General features: G+C 40.1%; 1 protein-coding gene across 1 annotated transcript in view; it reads right to left on the bottom strand.

Annotated features, from left to right (window-relative positions):
- LOC149173395 (putative nitric oxide synthase) overlaps nt 1-15,023 on the bottom strand; it is a 206,512-nt gene extending 191,489 nt beyond the window's left edge. The window contains exons 1-4 of the mRNA XM_089426682.1: nt 14,252-15,023; nt 3,609-3,794; nt 720-806; nt 555-634 (exon numbers count right to left, since the gene is read on the bottom strand). Coding sequence (XP_089282808.1) covers nt 555-634; nt 720-806; nt 3,609-3,794; nt 14,252-14,734 — 836 coding nt within the window. The 5' untranslated portion in view covers nt 14,735-15,023. The remainder of the gene's footprint in view (nt 1-554; nt 635-719; nt 807-3,608; nt 3,795-14,251) is intronic.
- Between the last annotated feature and the right edge of the window lie 3,835 nt (nt 15,024-18,858).

Below are 18,858 nucleotides of genomic sequence, written 5' to 3'. Positions count from 1 at the left end.
CATAGGGCTGCATTAGGGCAGCGTAGGGCCTAGGGCACTCCCTCTATATTAGGGCAGCGTTATCCCTTAGGATCTCTCCTCCTACTAAAACCCAAAGACATATAGAGAGGAAGAGATCCCAAGTGTGTTGAAATGACTTGAAGGCCACCTCTATTTATACTAAAACGTTGAGCACAAATGGGGTTTATTTGGTTGTTGGCCGACCTTGACGAATTGTCCCATAACACTAATAAATTCATATCTCCATGAATACTTATCGGAATCGGATGATCTTTAGATCAATCCTACACCTCTCGATGAGAGGGATCCAAGAAAAATATCAGCTGCCATTAATAAGATGACCCACGTGGAGTTTGGCCCTAGTTGCCATTTTTAACAGTTTATGTTCTAGTCTAGACATAGAGCAGACCTAGGGTGCAAGGAAATTTCAACATCTTAACTAGAACCAAATTGGTCAAAACCAGTGACAAGAAACACAATTTCTAGGCAAAAAGAAAATATGTTACAAAAGCTTTCTAAAAACCAGCATCATAATTAAACAAACAAAAACTTACTTGAGTTTCTTTCGCTTGGTGACCTCAACAAGCCAATCACCAACCACACTAAGATCTGTTCCTTTTGGAAGAAGATCAACCTTCGAAATAAATGAATAACAATGAGACTTGATTTACTAAATTTGTAAGAAAGTAGAACGAAAACAAGTAGGTGCACAATACAACCTTTGTTGCAACCATTATGATTGGGTTTGCACCAACAAGATCACGAACTCTTGCAAGAAAAGACCCATTGAAATCAACAATGTCCACCTGCAAACCATATATTACAAAGTATAACATTAAATAGACACAGCATCATTATATATATACATCAACTAGAAACAATTTTTTTAAGAAAACAGAGCTATATAGAAAAAAAGTTCAGGACATGGGACATAATCTACTTATATAAAAGCAATCTTAATATGAATTTCCTCGAATACTCCTCTAGAAAGATAGGGGGAATATGTGATCGAATTCCCAAAGAACGTGACACAACCAACTAAGAAACACTCCTAATCTTTGTAAAATAGAAGGTAACATAATCTGGAAGGGATGCATGTATATTTGTTTTACCTTATTATGTAGATAGGGTACCTGAAGCACAAAGGAGGAAGACTACAGGAGAAATCAAGGGCATATCCAGGAGGCCGGTTTGCTGCATATTGCAGGGCCAAGTTGTTGAAGAGAGAGGGAGATCGATTTGATTGTAGCAGCCAATTTTCCAGGGCTGAAATTCTTGAGGTGCAGTGGCAGCTCGAAGGGAAGGCATAAAGTAGATTTGCTGGCAAATTGTCGGGTTGAAATTCTCCAGGCCAAGTTCTTTCAAAGGCTGTTTTCCAGGAGGCCAAATTCCTTCAGCCAAATTCATCTAGTGAGGGCCAAATTACAGGTTCCAATAAATGTACTTTTCCTTGTAATTCTCTGTGGGTCAAAAACCCTGATTTTCCAAATTAATGAATGATGGAGAACTATTGTGGGTATTTATTTGTTGCAATGTGTGATTGATCTTTCCTAATTTTTATTTTCCACTACATATATTTCTAGAGGTTAAAATACCAGTGATTTTATTTATTGGTAACTCAGAATTTATTTGGTTAATTAAATAAACTGTCGGGAATAAATAATTGACGTGAGACAATAAATCTGGGCTGGTATTAGGAGATTTAAAACCTCCTAGGGGACACTTGGTTGACCAGGGATAACCATAAATTGCTTTGGCATTCAATTTCACTGGCTCCAACTAGATTGCCGTGGAAACATCATTGTAAAGTTATGTTCAATGAGGGTCCTCACCACCTTACCTTAAGGGAATTGAGGAACTCTAAGCAAGAGATGGCTTTGCTCTTGAGAGTAAACTTCAGTGCCTTTCATTGTGATGTTGAGTCCCTCTCGCTGGGGGGCCAGGCTCATATGCTGGCTCTTTTAGCCTTTAGGTTGCTGATATAAATTTACTGGACGAAACTATCTCCAGAACTGGAGTCCAAGCACAAAATTCACCCTATACATTGCCTGAATCATTGCTGTGTAGTTAGTTGAGATGTCTGTATGCCAAATGTGACCATGCGTTCATCATTAAGAATACACCAACATTTACAGATGAGCAAATGCCAAGCATTACACAAGCAAACTTACTCAGCAAAGAATAACATTAAAACAACATATCAACATAGTCCTCTGGTATAAAAGGAGCAGAGGAAAGTTTTATTGCCATAGAAAGTTTCCATAGGAGTTATAACCTATATGTTACAAAATAGAAACATAATACAACTATGCATTAATTAGCAGCCAAATGAAATTGTGTTAAGTTATTAACTAGAAATTGGTCAAAACTGAAAAATTAGTGTAGCAGGATTAAAGTGGTGCACTACATTTCTACTTTCAACTTTGGAGTTTGGATATACTTTTGCCAAGGCCCATCATAAAAATATACTGGCTAAGACAGGCCATTGAAGTCCATTTTCTAGTCCAAAAAGTGAACAGACATTCACTAACATCATCTGCACACTATGAAATTTATAAAATTGCAATTAAAAATAAAAGCTAAATGAATTATTTCATTATCATTTAGACATTGCTCTAAGTACCTCTCCCACCGCCCACATTGATATCTTGTTGTGATCATAAATGTCTGAATTATTTATAAAAATAAATTGTTACAACAGTGCTAACTAAATCCTTTAAATAGACAGATTTTCCCAACCAATGTGCCTTGGAGTTTTTCTCATTTAAGGCACATTTAGTTAGCACTTACTAGCAAAAGAAGAATGCAGATATGGTGGTCAAATAATTTATGCTAAAGTGGGCAAATTTAGAAAACGACTATAAAAGTAAATATGGGTTTTTAGAAAGAAAAAAAGGACCGTATCCTCCAAACCATGCTCATTTTTATAAATCTGCCTACTTATTACTCAACTTGGCTCATTTTGCACAAAACCCACGTTTTAGAATTTTCATATTCATCTTCATTTTTTCTGAGATGTGCATTGCAAGTTGACTACCTGAAAACTTCCAAAATTGCAACAACATAGTCAAAGTTGTAGTAATGTAGAACAATGTTGTGGAGTTGTGGCAAGGTGTAACAATCAAAGTTGTAGCAACTGGAGTGTGACTGGAGTTGCAACAATGGATGTTGAAGTAATGGTAACAATGATCGGGAGTTGCAGTAGCAAGAATTGCAAGAACTGTAACTAGGACCCTATGACAACATTACAACCTGCACAACCACTTGTTTAGCAGATCATCTGTTCAAATTAACTAAAAGATAAATACAAATGTGATTTACTTCTAATGTTTAATCATAAATCCATGTAAAATACTAAAGAAATGCAATGGAAACATATTAATTCTAAATCCCACATAATAATGAATTGATATGAGGTCTAGGTATGCTGAAAGAGGTTAGGGGAAGGATGGTATAAATAAGTGCCATTTTTTAAACCCAACAGAGTGGTTGAACTATGCAAGTTGTCATTGTTTCAAAGTAAAGACGCCTTTAAATTATGACACTCATATCTCATGATGTATTACAAAAAATATGATAAACAACTAAGCAATTTAATTCTTACATACCAGTTTAATGATCAAAGCTTTATCATGACGAAGATGAGACAACTTTTCACGAAGTTGCTCAGCAGAAATGAATTGTTTTCCACCAGAATAGCCCCCATGTCCACCAACAGCAGTGAGCATGTGTCCATGGGATAGCAGCCGACATCTTCCACAGAGTACAGATCTCAACTGGCGATGTTTCTTTTTCTGCACCAAACATCCAAAGCCTCCAAATTTAAGTCATATCATGAGTCCTTCAATGGGATTTAAAAATGCATTAAATGATGTGATTCTTTTCAACCAAATATATGGATTAATTCATTAACTTTGTTTGAAATAATGATTCCTAAAAAGAGAAAATCCAGTATTATACATTATTGGGCTTCAATTGGATAACAACTTTAACTATTACTTGATGTTTTCAAGAAGGCCCAATACCATTACAAGAACTAATGGGCTTATACTGTTAACCTGCTATAAAGGAGGTTATTTGGAACATTTACCAAAACATTTACTAGAGACTCTAGAGTAAGCATCAAATAAATAGGCCCTATCTTAATTTTAGATAACAATGGTATGTTCTATGCTTTAGCACAATTTACTTCAGTGTTCCTTATTAGCCCAATGATAATTTCCAATTATATTCAGTAGCAATCACATTAATTTAAACACATTGATAGTAAATGCAGATAGAACATAAAAAACATGTGCAGAAGACGAGCCAAGACAAGAGGACGCAAGATATGGCAGATGCCAGGGGCACACCCCAATGTGAGGAAACCCTTTGATCAAATCTTCTTATTATTCTTCAATAGTTCAGCAGAGAGAGAGAGAGTACAAATGTCAAATTTACATGCCCAAAACAGTCCTGTCAAATCAGCAGTCAACTGCGGCCCTAACCAAAAAGTCAACAGTGGTCAAAGCAGCTCCAAAATGCCCAAGCAGCTCAGTCAACAGCAGAAGAATTCAGCCTTCCAAGAGGGTCAAAGTCAGCGCAAAACAGTTGGGTCAACCCAGTCAAACACTGCTGTAATTTCTGCGGTCAAAGGCTGAAGTCACGCTAAAGTCAAACCAGTCAAACTGTCCCAATCGCCTCGAAAACCGTGCCAATCAATGTGGCCTTCAAAAATCAGAATTATGCCCTCAAGATCAAAGTCAACATTGGTTCAAACAGTCCTGGTCAACGCTGACCTGTTTTCTGAAATTTTCGGCCAGCGGACTAACCCAGAAAATCGTCCTTCTCTCACACGTGCAAGGTAGGAAGAGGCTGCCTCCAAGCTGTACGAACCAATCAAGAGAGGAGAGAGAGAGATATGTGATGAGATGAGTGATGTCCAAATGAGAGAGAGGCCACTCCTATTTATACACTTTGTTGAGGGTGAGGAGACACATCCATTAGGCTTCATGAGCCTACATTTGAGCCCGACCTTGATAATTTCTGCATGAGAGAGAATAAATTCAAAATTCCATTTCTGCTTGTCAGAATGAGATGATCTTTATATCAAAATTGGACCTCTCGAAAAGAGGAATCCAATGCAATAATCATCTCCATCATATGAGTTGTCCTAAGGCGGAATTTGGCCCTAGTTGCCAATTTTAACACTCCCTCTCAACTACGGAGAATTCTACCTGCCAATCCATCTGACATGATCATGCCATCCTGTCAGCCTGTACCATCCCTGTCATCACTGCCATGTTCTGCTCTGCTCTGCTGAACCATGAAGTAATAATGAAGAAGAAGTGATCGAAAGTGAGTCATAAGATCGTACCACTCTCCAATGACAAAAGTCAGTCCTTGATCCCAGATCAAGTTGTTGAATACCATGCATCCTAGTCATAGGGAGTACGGCAATACACGATGCGTCCATCGGTAGTGCTATGGTCCCTAACCATCTTTTCCCAACTCATTGGCGAAATGAGAGGTACTTCCCATGAGTCTCGAACTCTATGGGTAGGATGCTAAGTTGCACGAAACGGGGAAACGCGGAAGCGAAACGAAACGCGACCTCCCCAAATTTTGGAAACGGGGAAACGCGAATATATATAATAATATATATATATATATATATATATTAAAAATTATTATTATATATATGTGCAATCATAAAGCATGAATGATACATTTACTTACATAAACATTTAAACATTAAGATTAAATTTACATCACATTTACTACCTGGAAACCCTAAAAAAAATAAAAAAAAATAAAAAACAAGTGTTTTTTTGGGGGAAACGTGGCACGTACGGCCTGGAAACGCGTTTCCGGCCGTACGGCCAAGTTTCCGTTTCGGGAAACGTGGCCGTACGGCCGGAAACGCGTTTCCAGGCCGTACGGTACGGGGAAACGAGTTTCGTTTCGTTTCCCCTGGGGAAACGGACCCCCTGCCCACGTTTCCTGCAACTTAGGTAGGATGTGTGTCGAGGCATCAGCAAGAGAAGGAGAGCCACTCATCCTGCTCATATACCATAGGAGAAGGTGAACCACTCATCCTATGCATATGTCAATCGTAGGGGAAGGTGAACCACTCACCCTACATGCATGTGTCCAGGTAGGGGAAGGTGAACCACTCACCCTACACACATGTCAACCATAATGGGGTATCACAGGGGAAGGTGAACCACTCACCTTGTATCTAGCGCACCACTAGGGGAAGGTGAACCACTCACCTCATAGCTCCAAGAAGTATCCCGAGCCCCCAGGAGCTCCCAGAGCTCAGTGTCCAACTCATACGGGACCCTCATAGGAGGGTCATTCCACGACTCCAAGTCTCTCTCGGAAGGTTAAGAATTTGACCTTCCCCAAAGGCTTCATGAGAATGTCTGCGACCTGCTCATCCGTCCTGATGTGTTGGAGCCTTATTGCTCCTCGTTATACCATATCCTGGATAAAGTGGTACCTGATATCAATGTGCTTGGAGCGGTTGTGGAACACAGGATTCTCTGATAGGAAAATCCCACTCTGATTGTCGCAGAAGATCACGGTGGTATCCAGCACGTGCTCAAATAGCTCACTGAAGAGCTTCCTCAACCAAACTTCTTCACAGCAGGCCATACTTGTAGCAATGTATTTGGCCTCGGTAGTGCTTAGAGCAACCGATTTTTGCTTCCTGCTCATCCAAGATAATGAATCAAACCCCAAAGAGAAGCAGCACCCAGACGTGCTCTTACAATCCACCACACTGCCAGCACACTCAACATCTGAATATCCATGTAGCCTCAAGTACTCGGCAATGTATGTCAGTCCATAGTGGATTGTGCCCCGGAGATATCTCAAGAAATTCTTATCAGCAATCCAATGAATGTGACGAGGCTCGACCATAAACTGACTTAACGTGTTAACAGCGAAGCATATGTTAAGACGGGAGTTGACCAAAAACATCAGGGCCCCCACAAGTTGACGATACTCGGAAGAGTTCGCTAATCCAGGCCCAGCAGCACTTCCACATAGCTTCTTAAAGTTGAGTTCCATCGGAGTAGTTACAGACTTGCAATCCACCATCCCACATCTCTCAAGTAGCTTCACAATGTATTTTCCTTGAGAAATGAAAATCTCCCCTGACTTTTGCCAAACCTCCAGCCCTAGGAAATAATGCATCAGTCCTAGGTCCTTCATCTCAAACTCGGAAGCCAACTCCCTCTTGCATTGATGAATGAGAGGGTCATCACCTGTTAGAAAGAGATCATCCACATAAAGGACCAGAATGAGAGGTTTGTCCTTTTCAACCTTGAAGTATAGGTTCGGGTCAGCATCGCTCCTTGTGAATCCCAGCTTCATAAGATAGCTATCGATCCTCTCATACCAAGCCCTAGGGACTTGCTTTAACCCATAAAGGGATTTCTTCAACCTGCATACATGTGTCTCATGATCTTGAACCTCAAACCCCTTGGGTTGTTCAACATAGACTTCCTCCTTAAGCGAACCATGCAAGAAGGCAATTTTGACATCCATCTGGTGTAGGCTCCATCCTTGCAAGGCAGCAAGGGCTATAATCGAATGGATGGTGGTATATCGAGCAACTGGTGCAAATATCTCATCATAGTCTACTCCTTCCTTTTGAGAGAAGCCTCGAGCTACAAATCTGGCCTTGAACTTTTCAGCACTCCCATCAGCTCCATGTTTGATCTTGTAGAGCCATTTTGAAGTGACCACTGACTTGTCCTTGGGTCTAGGAACCACATCCCAGACATCATTCTTCATGATCGACTCATACTCCTCGTTCATCGCATCCTTCCAAACTTGGTGTTTCACGGCTTCTTCGAATGTGCAAGGCTTAGATTGTATAATGGTACTCATGGCAGCTAAGTACCCTTGGTACCTATTCGGCTTCTTGCTTTCACGAAATGTCCCCCTCGGTGCAATATGTTTCTCAGCATCTTCAAGAGTATCTTTGAGCCACAAAGGCCTTTTTCTTGAAGTAGAGGGCTCACTAGGAGGTGGATCAATGGGATCCATCAGACCTTCAACATTGGGCATCGGTTCATCAAACAGAGGTTCATCCTGCTTTTCTGCATCAGCATCATCATTGTCCTTCCTAGGGATAGGAAGATCTCGGATCTTTCTAAGAGCAAAATCTTCATCGAAAGTGACATCATGACTTAATTCCACTTCCCTTTGACTAGACACATAGATTCTATATGCCTTCGAAGTTTCATTGTAGCCCACAAACGTTCCTTTCTTCTCAGATGCATCTAGTTTGTTTCTTTTCTCTTTCGGCACATGAAAATATACAAGACAACCAAAAATTCCAAAATGAGAAACATCAGGGTTCTTATCGATGAAAACTTCTTCGGGTGTCTTGAATTCCAAAGCTTGATGTGGGCATCTGTTTTGAACATACACAATGGTGTTGGCAGCTTCTCCCCATAAGAACTTCGGTAGACCTTGGTCATGAAGCATGGCACGGGTGGCTTTTATGATAGTACAATTCTTCCTTTCGGCAACACCATTTTGTTCAGGAATATATGCAGTAGTCGTCTCCCTCTTAATGCCAGCTTCTCTACAATAGTGAATTCATTTGACTCATATTTGGTCTCATTATTGATCCTCAATATTTTGATCTTCTTCCCTGTTTGATTCTCGACCAAGGCTTTGAAAGTGTGGAACCATTTGAATACTTCATCCTTCTTCTTTAAGAAATAGATCCATGTTTTGTGAGAGAAGTCATCCAAAAATAGCATAGTACAAATATCCACCCAAAGATGTCACGGGCAACATACCTGATAGATCAAAATGGACCAATTGAAGAATATTGGTGGTTTGAGTTTCACTTGAGGGGAATGGTCCCCTTGTATGTTTTCTAGCTTCACGTCCCTGACAAACACTTTCATGATTTAAGTTGAATTCGGGCATACCTATGACCATCTTTCTTACATCAGGTAAGGCTTTGAAATGAAGGTGAGCAAATCTTCGGTACCATAATTCAAATTGAAGAGAAGTATCACAAGTCATTGCTCCCAACAGACTTCCTCCAACCTAATAGAGACCTTCAACCCTGAATCCAAGAGTGAATGCATCTCTTGGGTTCCTTTGCCAAACACGAACTTTCCCATCAATGAATGTCACCTTGAAACCTTTGTCTTCCATCGCAGAATAAAGACCAAGTTCTTTTTCAGATCAAGTACATATAGCACTCCTTGTAAATGAAGAGTTTGACCTTGATTTAAGTGAAGAGTAACAGTCCCAATTCCTTTCAAGGGATAAGTGGCATTAAACCCAAGTATAATCTCCATATTTGTCTTCTTTTCAATCAAGTTTGAGAGAGCTTCTTTGTACCCAGTGAAGTGCCTTGAGGCACCACTATCAATCAACCAATGATCTAATTTATCAGAAGGAAAGGCGGTGGTGAGGGCAGAAATACGATAAAATTATTTTTGCTTTACAACATTAACTTCTTCATACCTAGAATTTCTCGACTTCTTGGGAGGACGACCATTTCCATTTCGAGAAGCAGGAGCATTCATCTTTCCTTTGTTGAACCTGTTGTTCCTTTGATTGACATTGCCTTTGTAGTTGTTGTTATTGTTGTCATCATCTCTTGGAGTATCCTTCTTGTGAGGACACTCTCTAGTGAAGTGGCCAAACCTGTTACAATTGAAGCATCTTCCTTTTCTTCCTTCTTTGAATCCTGGCTTGAACCCTTAACCTTGATTTCTTGGACCAACGTTGTTTTTCCTCTTAGAATAAGCGAAGAAGCCGGTAGGATTGTTTCCATTTGAGGGCTTGTCTCTTTCCATCGTCCTTATTTCTTCTTGAGTGCATCTAGCCAATAATTCATCAAACCCCAGAATCTTGTCATTGTTGAGGATGGTGGTGTTGAACACACCCCATTCTCTTGTAACGCCTCCAAATGCAATAAGAGTAAGCTCCCTATCACCAATGACTTCTCCAATAGATAGGAGATCATTCTTGATCTCAGTAATCTTCATGAAGTAGGATTGGATGGATTTTCCTCTATCCATCTTAATGTCTTTCAACTTGTTCTTGAGAAAAAGAACTTGATTTGCATTATTTACTTTGAACATCCCAACCAGCTTGTCATACATCTCCTTAGATGTTTCCAAATCAGAAATATAGGCAACCAAAGGCTTGTGAATAGAATCAACAATAATTTTCTTAGCTTTAACCTCACCTTTCTTGTACTTTGTTTGTGCAGTTGCGGATGCATTTGAAGGAGGCTACACTACTCTTCCCTTGACATAATCCATCGCATCATTTTCTTCCATTGTCAAATCTAGATACATCTTCCATGTATGATAGTCAGATTTGTCTTTAAGCTTGTCCTCGGATTTGAAGTAAGATGTAGTCGTCATTGGGACTAGTTCCAAGTCCTTGTCCAACAACTTCCCTTAGTGATTGCTTTTCTTCACTCTTGCTTGGGCTTTGTCTTCACCTGAGCTCTGATACCATGTTAATTTTAGATAACAATGGTATGTTCTATGCTTTAGAACAATTTACTTCAATGTTCCTTATCAGCCCAATGACAATTTCCAATTATATTCAATAGCAATCACATTAATTTAACCACATTGATAGTAAATGCAGATAGAACATAAAAACATGTGCAAAAGACAAGCCAAGACAAGAGGACACCAGATACGGCGGATGCCAAGGACAAACCACAATGTGGGGAAACCCTTTGATCAAATCTTCTTATTATTCTTCAATAGTTCAGCACAGAGAGAGAGTACAAATGTCAAATTTACATGCCCAAAACAATCCTGTCAAATCAGCAGTCAACTGTAGCCCTAACTAAAAAGTCAACGGTGGTCAAAGCAGCTCCAAAATGCCCTCCAAGCAGCTCGATCAACAGCAGAAGAATTCAGCCTTCCAAGTGGGTCAAAGTCAACCCAAATCAGTTCGGTCAACCCAGTCAAACATTGTTGTAATTTCTATAGTCAACGTTGAAGTCAACACTGAAGTCAAACCAGTCACATTATCCCAATCACCTCAAAAATTGTGCCAATCAATGCAGGCTTCAAAAATCGAAATTCTGCCCTCAAGACCGAAGTCAACGCTGGGTCAAGCAGTCCTGGTCAACGTTGACCTGTTTTCTGAAATTTTCGGCCAGCAAACTAACCCAGAAAATTGTCCTTCTCTCACATGTGCAAAGTAGGAAGAGGCTGCCTCCAATCTGTACGAACCAATCAAGAGAGGAGAAAGAGATATGTGATGAGATGAGTGCTGTCCAAATGAGAGAGAGGTCACTCCTATTTATACACTTCGTTGAGGGTGAGTGTTGAAGTTTCTAAGTTTACTTAGTTAGAAACCCTCCATGCACTTTATCTGATTTATTCCTTCCTATTTGTTATTTTCCTTAACAAGTTATTTACAATGTAAATACTGAAAATAAACACTAGTGCATGCTCAACATATTACAGATCAGCAACTAAAAGAAACAGAAACAAACACGCCATATGACACCATTATTTTTGGACTAATGTCCCCGGAAAAACCCAATGTGGGAAAACTAGTGCAGCTGTCTGAGGGTTTTCTTATTAAGCAATATCAAAGTACAATCTGGATGCCGAAACTGGCCTACCCAACAGAGAATTTCCTTGGTAGTAATACCTCTCAGTTTCTGACAAATCTACTAGCTGAAACCCCGAATAATCCTTCCGGCAGCTACTCAGCACCAATCTGCCCCAAAAACCCTAGCATCAACCTCTCTCTAGACTGCATCAGCCCCTCTCTCCCTCACGCTGACCCTGCATCACCCCGGATGGGTCTGCGTCAGCCCTGGGAGGCCCTGCGTCAGCCCTCTGGCCCTCTGTGTCAATCACGCTGGCCTCTCTGAGGCTCTGCGTAGCTCTCGGCTGCCTCTGCGTGGCCCTGCGTGAGCCCTGGCTGGCTCTGCGTCACTCTCCTTGGCTACTACACTGCTCTCCCAACACTATCTCTGCCTCTCTGTCTCTTTGTACTCAAATGCCCCTCAGCTACATCTCCCGATCACTAATTCTATCTCTCTTAGCAAATCCCGCTCTAGAGAATAGAATAACTGATCACTCTTGTGTATTCTCCAAGTGACCCTCAAGCCTCCTCTTATACTTTTCATGTTGACATCTCAACGGCCGAGATTAAGTCCCTAATCAACGGCTAAGATTAGATCTGGCTTGATCCATGTCTTTTGGACCATTCTAACACAGATTCATATTAATACACATTAATATTTTATTTTCCCTAAGTTTAGACTTAGGGACTCCATTAAAAATATTAATTATTTTAATATCTCCTTATCTGTTTAGAATCTGCCCAAACCCTTTCTAGGTATTGGAGATCTCTTTTGCCCCAACCTCTCCACCAAATTTCGTGGATAGAGCACATTTGATGCTACCCCAAATCAACACTCCCTCTTAGCGAGGACTGTGCTCTAGCAATACTCCTTACTAAGTATTACTCTGATCATCCGGCATCGGTACTTGTGCTGATGCTAGGCCGTCCTGCCCAACATCCTCTGCATTGTTGCATCCTCTACTGCTGCCCATGGTTATGCCACTGCCACTGCTACTGCTGCATCTGTACGACAGCTCCCTCTGCATCCGTGTTGTTGTTGGTCCTTTCTCCCAGCACTGCATCCGCACTGCACCTCCTCTCATCATGTTGCATCGTGCTGCCCACTGCTGCACTGCAACTCAGTTACTGAGAAGTAAGTAACTGATCTCCCAACCTGACCTCCCTGTTGGGCTAGAGACACCCACTGATGCTGAAGCTCCCTCTGCCGCTGACAAGTGCTCCCTCTCTGACCTCTGCGCTACTGCAACAACTCCCTGCATCTCGCACCATTGCACACCTCTCTGTGCCATCCTGCACTGGTGCAACACTCATGTGCCTCTCGCACTGTTGCAACCTGCTAGGCTCACACTGTCTCGAGACGCCTGCACTGTAGCTCTCTCTGTCGCTCCATTCGCATTTGTCTCTACCCACATCAGCCAGTCCTGCTACTCCTCTTCGGGGCTCCCGCAGCAAGGTCTAATCCAAGAGGCTGGGTACCTCGAGGATCCTGCCCCTCATCGCTTGTAGTCAACCTGACTACAGCTCGATGTCTCCCCACTTCCGCTCAAGTGGCGCGTGTGCACTCATGGTACAGTCATCATCTGTCAAAACTTCTTTCTCTGCCCGTGCTGGCACTGCCTTAGTCTCGTAAGACTCTCCCTTACTCCTCTTCCTTGGACACTAGGTCGCATAATGACCCAACTCCCCAAAGTGGAAGCACTTGATCTTGGAGAGATCCTTCTTCTTCCGCTTTCCCTGCTTTCCCTCAGATGCTAGGGCCACGTCTTCCTCCTCCTGCTTGAATTTGATCCCCTTGCTGCTGCTACCCGTCTTCGACTGTCGTCTAATCTCTTCTTGGCGAAGAGCTGCCCACATCTCGTCCCAAGGTGGAAGTGTCCCTCTACCCAGTGTACTCTGAACAAATACTTCTCAGTCTTTTGAGACAACATTCAGGGTTGTCCTCACCATCAGCTCCTGATCCGGTGTCGCCCCTATAGCAATCAACTGATCTCGGATCTCATTCACTCCTCCAAGGAAGGTGTCAATCGGTTCTTCCTTTGTACAATTGGCCTCCAGTTATGCAAAGGCTTTTTGAATTTATACAAAGCAATTGTTAGAGTATTTGCACATTTATAAAGATTCGCCAAGCAGTAAAACAAAGAAAAATAGGAATAGTAGAAATGAATTCGCACTAAATTTACGCTGGACCAAAAATTTGGTATCTGTAGTCTGTTTTTCTCTGAAAACTCCGGGATATTTGTACAATTCACCTCCGATGTTAGGCAAAGGTTTTTTTGAATTTAATACAAAGTAATTGTTAAGAGTATTTGGAAAGTTATAAAGATTAGCCTGAGTTTCTACATTTTTCTAGTGTTCCTTGATATTTTCCCTGCATTCATTGTTTAATGAACTCCGGTGTTGATGTTGCAGTTATTGTGCTAGAAGGATATGATTGGCCAGTATATGATTTATCGTGAGGGAGTTCCAATTATCAAGCTTGTTTTGAAACCCCGATTGTCTCATTTACTCCATGGCAAGACTGGAGTAAACTTGTCATTAAACTGTATTTATCTTCATCTTTTCAATGTCCTTTGCGACTTACTTGATGTATGGAACCTCTACTCTTAAGAAAATTTCATTTGAAAATGAAAGAAAATCAGAATTGATAGTTTACCAATTCATAGGTCTCTGGGGTTACATAACCAGGGCCATCAACCTCCACAGTTTGCAAAGGTGCCCCGCATCCGTAACAGACAGGCTGCGTAGACATTTCTGTTACTTTCTTCTTCTTTTTCTTTCTCTTCTCCTTTATATTGGACTGAGCAGAATCGTGCTTATCCAGAGCCTTTTCTAGAAATATCTGCCCCCTGCTCTTGGCAGAGGGCCCAAGTTCAAGTCCACCCGCGTCCTCTTTTTCCTCCGAATCTTTGTTGGCCGTCCCCACGTAGGCATTTAAACACCATGGACGACGTGAATTCATGCTCTCTGAGCGCAGAAAACTGCATTTGCGTGAGTTCTGCCGGGCAAAGAAAGAGGTTTCGAGTGAACTTGTGTGAGGAAAGCGAAGTGCTGTAGGAAATGGCAGTGAATGATAGGAGGAAGGACAAGTATATGGAAATCTGAGTGTCAGTCCGAGTTGGGTGTATGCCACTGCCATGGAATGACTGAGCGAAAGGAGCAATTACAGACACGGGATCGCTGTTTCGAAGTTGAGTGGGCTTTCAGATTTTATACTGACCCACTGTCATGCCATGAAAGCGAAGCTCGGGGGCTTTCAGATTTTATACTCACCCACTGTCATGCCATGAAAGCGAAGCTCGGGGGCTTTCAGATTTTATACTCACCCACTGTCATGCCATGGAAGCGAAGCTCGTTTGCTCGAGTATGCCTCCCGTCGAAACTTATCCCTTCGATAGGCTTCGGAGAATTGAGAATAAATGTTGGTGCTATTTACATTTTCTCCCTTTTTTAATCTTTTTCCAAAATATGCAAACCCATGGAATCGTGAAAACAATCTGACTCGTTGGCAGGTTGCAAAGTTATCAATTTTAAATTAAATATTGATATTATCGTAATAAAACATATGAATTCCACTATAATTAATATATTTTAATAATAAATATATGTTTGTGGCTTAAAAAAATGTTTTTTAATTTAGTAAGTTAAAGATGTTGTAATGTAATGTAAACATTTTGAGTTGATTAAAATAAAATAAAAATAATTTTGAGTTAAAATAAAATAATTTTTAATTAAAATAATAAAAATAAAAATTCTATATTATTATTATTTTTATTAATTTTTGTTGGGTATTTAAGGTGGGCTTGACTTGGTGAAGTTAGTTAGTTTTTGAGCTTTAGGTTTATGAGAACCGTGGTATTGACCCATGGTATTCATGTGTAATATAGCCTATCTAAAGGGGAGAATTAGACCAACCTACATCCATATTTACTTCGAATCTACCAAACCTACATCCATATTTACTCGAAATCTACCAAGCCCTCAAAGAGAGAGGGATTGAATCTCTTTTAACTCTAAAAGAGGTTTGCATCAAACATGATTTGATCCCTCTCCCCACTTGGAAAATCCGGAATTAAGATAAATCTGGTATATTAAATAATGTTATTAAAAAACTTCACAAAATTAAGAATTATATATATATATATATAGATAGATATATATATATATATATATATATATATATATATATATATATATATTATTTCAATCATTTTGATTTTGATTTCAATTTAAAATTCCTGATCACAAATTTAGGAATTTTAAATTGAAATCAAAATCAAAATGATTGAAATAGTTTTTATCTTTCTCGTGTAGTCATAAGTTACTTTTTTTTGCCATTTTTATTTCTATTTATAGTTTAATTACAAAAATATAATTTTAATATATCACAAAAATAAAATAAAATAAATATTAGCCTCATGTTTTACATTCACAAATAAGTAAATATTTATAATCAAGGCATAACAAAGGCAAAGTCATCAATTAATAAATTGATATAGTCCTTACATTCAATAACAACTAATAATGTAATTTTGAGGTCACCCCAAAACTAGACACCAAATTGGTGTATGAGACCTCCTTGTTTGTGGGAGAAGTGACCCATCTCTACTTAGTGCTTTCACTATTAAAGTTGATGAAGGCATACATGTTCTATGTCATCTAGATTCTAGATTCGAACATGTGATATTTATGAGAAAGCACATGTTCTTAACCATCGAGCATATTCTTCTTAAAAAATAGTTGCATATTTTAAATATGCTTTTGGTTGTATATTACTAGTAATTATTTATAAAAAGTAATTATTAGATAAAGAAGTTTATGCTGTGTTACCTCCATTGAAATCTCTATCAATTTGAATGACAGCTTTGAGGTGCAAGTCCTCTTCTTGATGTGATAGTATTCTTTCTCAGTTTAGTCCTCGGGGCATCATATAATAGTGTAATAAAAGCAATACCTATTGAATCTGAACATAAGAATAACAATGTCATGTTCAAATATTATTTTCAATATACCCTAGAAACCATTAGTCAATATAATACATAAGGGACCAATATAAAAAAATCCATGCCCCCGACATGAGGGGTGTGTCCCCGACAAACCCCCATTAAGATGCGTGATTAAGTTTATCTACAAAGAATGCAACATATATCCAACATTTTTTCACTAGTTGAATACCTTTGCAAAAATAGGGGTAGGAGATGTATAATCAACTATTAAGGGCAACTATGCCTAGTAATTATCTACACCAAAAGAACTTTTCAATGCTAATCAACTATGTTAATAACTATAACAACCTTGGTTAAAAAATCATGTAAAAATAAATAAGACCACGGTTGATGGGACATGTATTCCAATCTGAATGGTGGGCAAGACATCCTAATGGGTGTTCATTCGGTTTATTATGGCTAAGGAAATTGGCAAAGGCAATGGAAACGGTTTTGGAAAGGCATGAGGCATTTATTAGCATGTTATTTATGAAATAAAGGAAATTAGGAGAAAAGGGAGGTGAAAGGTCACAAGTTGCATGCGAGGAGAAAAATGAAGGAAAATAATGGGAAAATGAAGAAATTAGAGGCCTCGTTGATAAAAAGGCTTCTGAGGATCAGTTGGCAAGCTTTTGCTCAAACATGGTCAATTTAGTTTTGGAGCTCTCTCATTATTCTCTCTCTCTCTCATACTCTTAGACACTTAGAGTTTTCTTGGAGCACTTTTGGAGGGTGTGGCATACTTGAATTTTTGGAGCAAGAAGACAAAGGAAGAGCACGAAAGCACAAGAGGACATTGGGATTAGTAGCTACAACGGGTTTGGCTTGTAGGTACCGAGTTGCATGTATGTTTTCCTCACTAGTTTTGGCATGCATGACATATTCATGTGGATTATTGGTCATGATCTGTCACTGGCATGGAGGATTGCCTGGATTGACATTGGAATTGCCTAGCCTTGCCATTTCCTAGATAGCCATGGAGACTGTGGGTTTATTTCCTTGTTTTCTTTTGGTTAGTTCTCATGTTTCCTTTAGCTTGGGTTGAGTTACTAGTCCTGGAAACCTTGGTTGGAACAAACACTCTAGAGCCCGAGAAGGCTTGGGTAGAGACCGATTTGGTGATGGTTTTGTGATGTCTGACTCTGACGTGGAATCATTGTTTGACGGATTGAGGTGGATGACATCTAGAAGCCCTAGATGGTTTTGGATTGATGTGTTCTATGAGATCCCACATTCATGCTTGGAATATGGCACAGGGGTGAATGGCTGAAGAGAGATTTGGTTCAACCATTTTACGGTAGGGTGGAACGTGGAAGTCCCATCTCGGGTTTGGATTTTGCATCATCAATATGAGGTTATTTCTCCTTATATTTCTATGAGTATTATATTGGTCTATATGTGGATTATATGGTTGTGATTTCCTTAGCATTTATGTTGCTATTATGCTAGTTAAGTATATGTTTTATGATAGTAGCTATGTATCGCTTTCATCATGTTTTTACTTGTAAATGGATGGACACTATATCTATGACCTAATGGATGAAATTGTAGCTAATGTGTTGAGGCATCAATGCTTCTTAGCGATTCTCAGATAAGTATGAGACCCCTATGCTTAGATCTGTTATTTACATCTATAGATTACATATATGCCAAGTGTTTGACAGAATGTCGGTCCCGATTGGGGATGGTCAAGCCTAGTCCTGAGTTAGTTTTTGGTTTATTAGTCTTATCATCATGTGTTTAATGGATTCCGAAAGTTACAACAAGTTCTAGGAAGTGGTCGGAATTCTAGGCTTGAAAAGTGCCTTAAAATCCCCGGACTCTGGCATAGGTCTTCTGGAAATAGTCCCTGGACGCAGGCATGCAAGCTTGTGGGAGCGTCTAGAGCTCTCTGGGCGTTGGCATGCCCATAACATGGGAACGTCCAGAGGTCAAGAGGTCTAAAACCTCAATAGGACTCAGGGGCTGGTTAACAGAAAGATTGACATGTTTCTTAGGAGTCCTATTGTTGTGTTGAAGGTTTGTATGGTGTGTTTTCGTCGGTTCCACTTCCTTAACGTGACTTAGGATGTCAAATCATATCATAGTAACTTCTCGTCACATGTTTACCCTGGTTGGTCGGTTACTTGGGTAGATGTGGGAGGAGGGTGTTACAAAGTGGTATCATAGCATGGTTCACCCCTCGGACTGGATGGGATGTGTGTTGGTCATGCATTCATGTCAGTTGCATATGTGTTTCTTGTGTTGTCGTCCATGTGCTTGTTACATTTGCATGGTG

The sequence above is a fragment of the Pinus tabuliformis genome, chromosome 4_2 (assembly GCF_031772625.1).
Source record: "Pinus tabuliformis cultivar Carrire ecotype Pingquan chromosome 4_2, CPIR1, whole genome shotgun sequence".
NCBI lineage: Eukaryota > Viridiplantae > Streptophyta > Pinopsida > Pinales > Pinaceae > Pinus > Pinus tabuliformis.
Note: the sequence above shows the minus strand (reverse complement) of the source record. Positions and strands in the feature narration are given on the sequence as shown.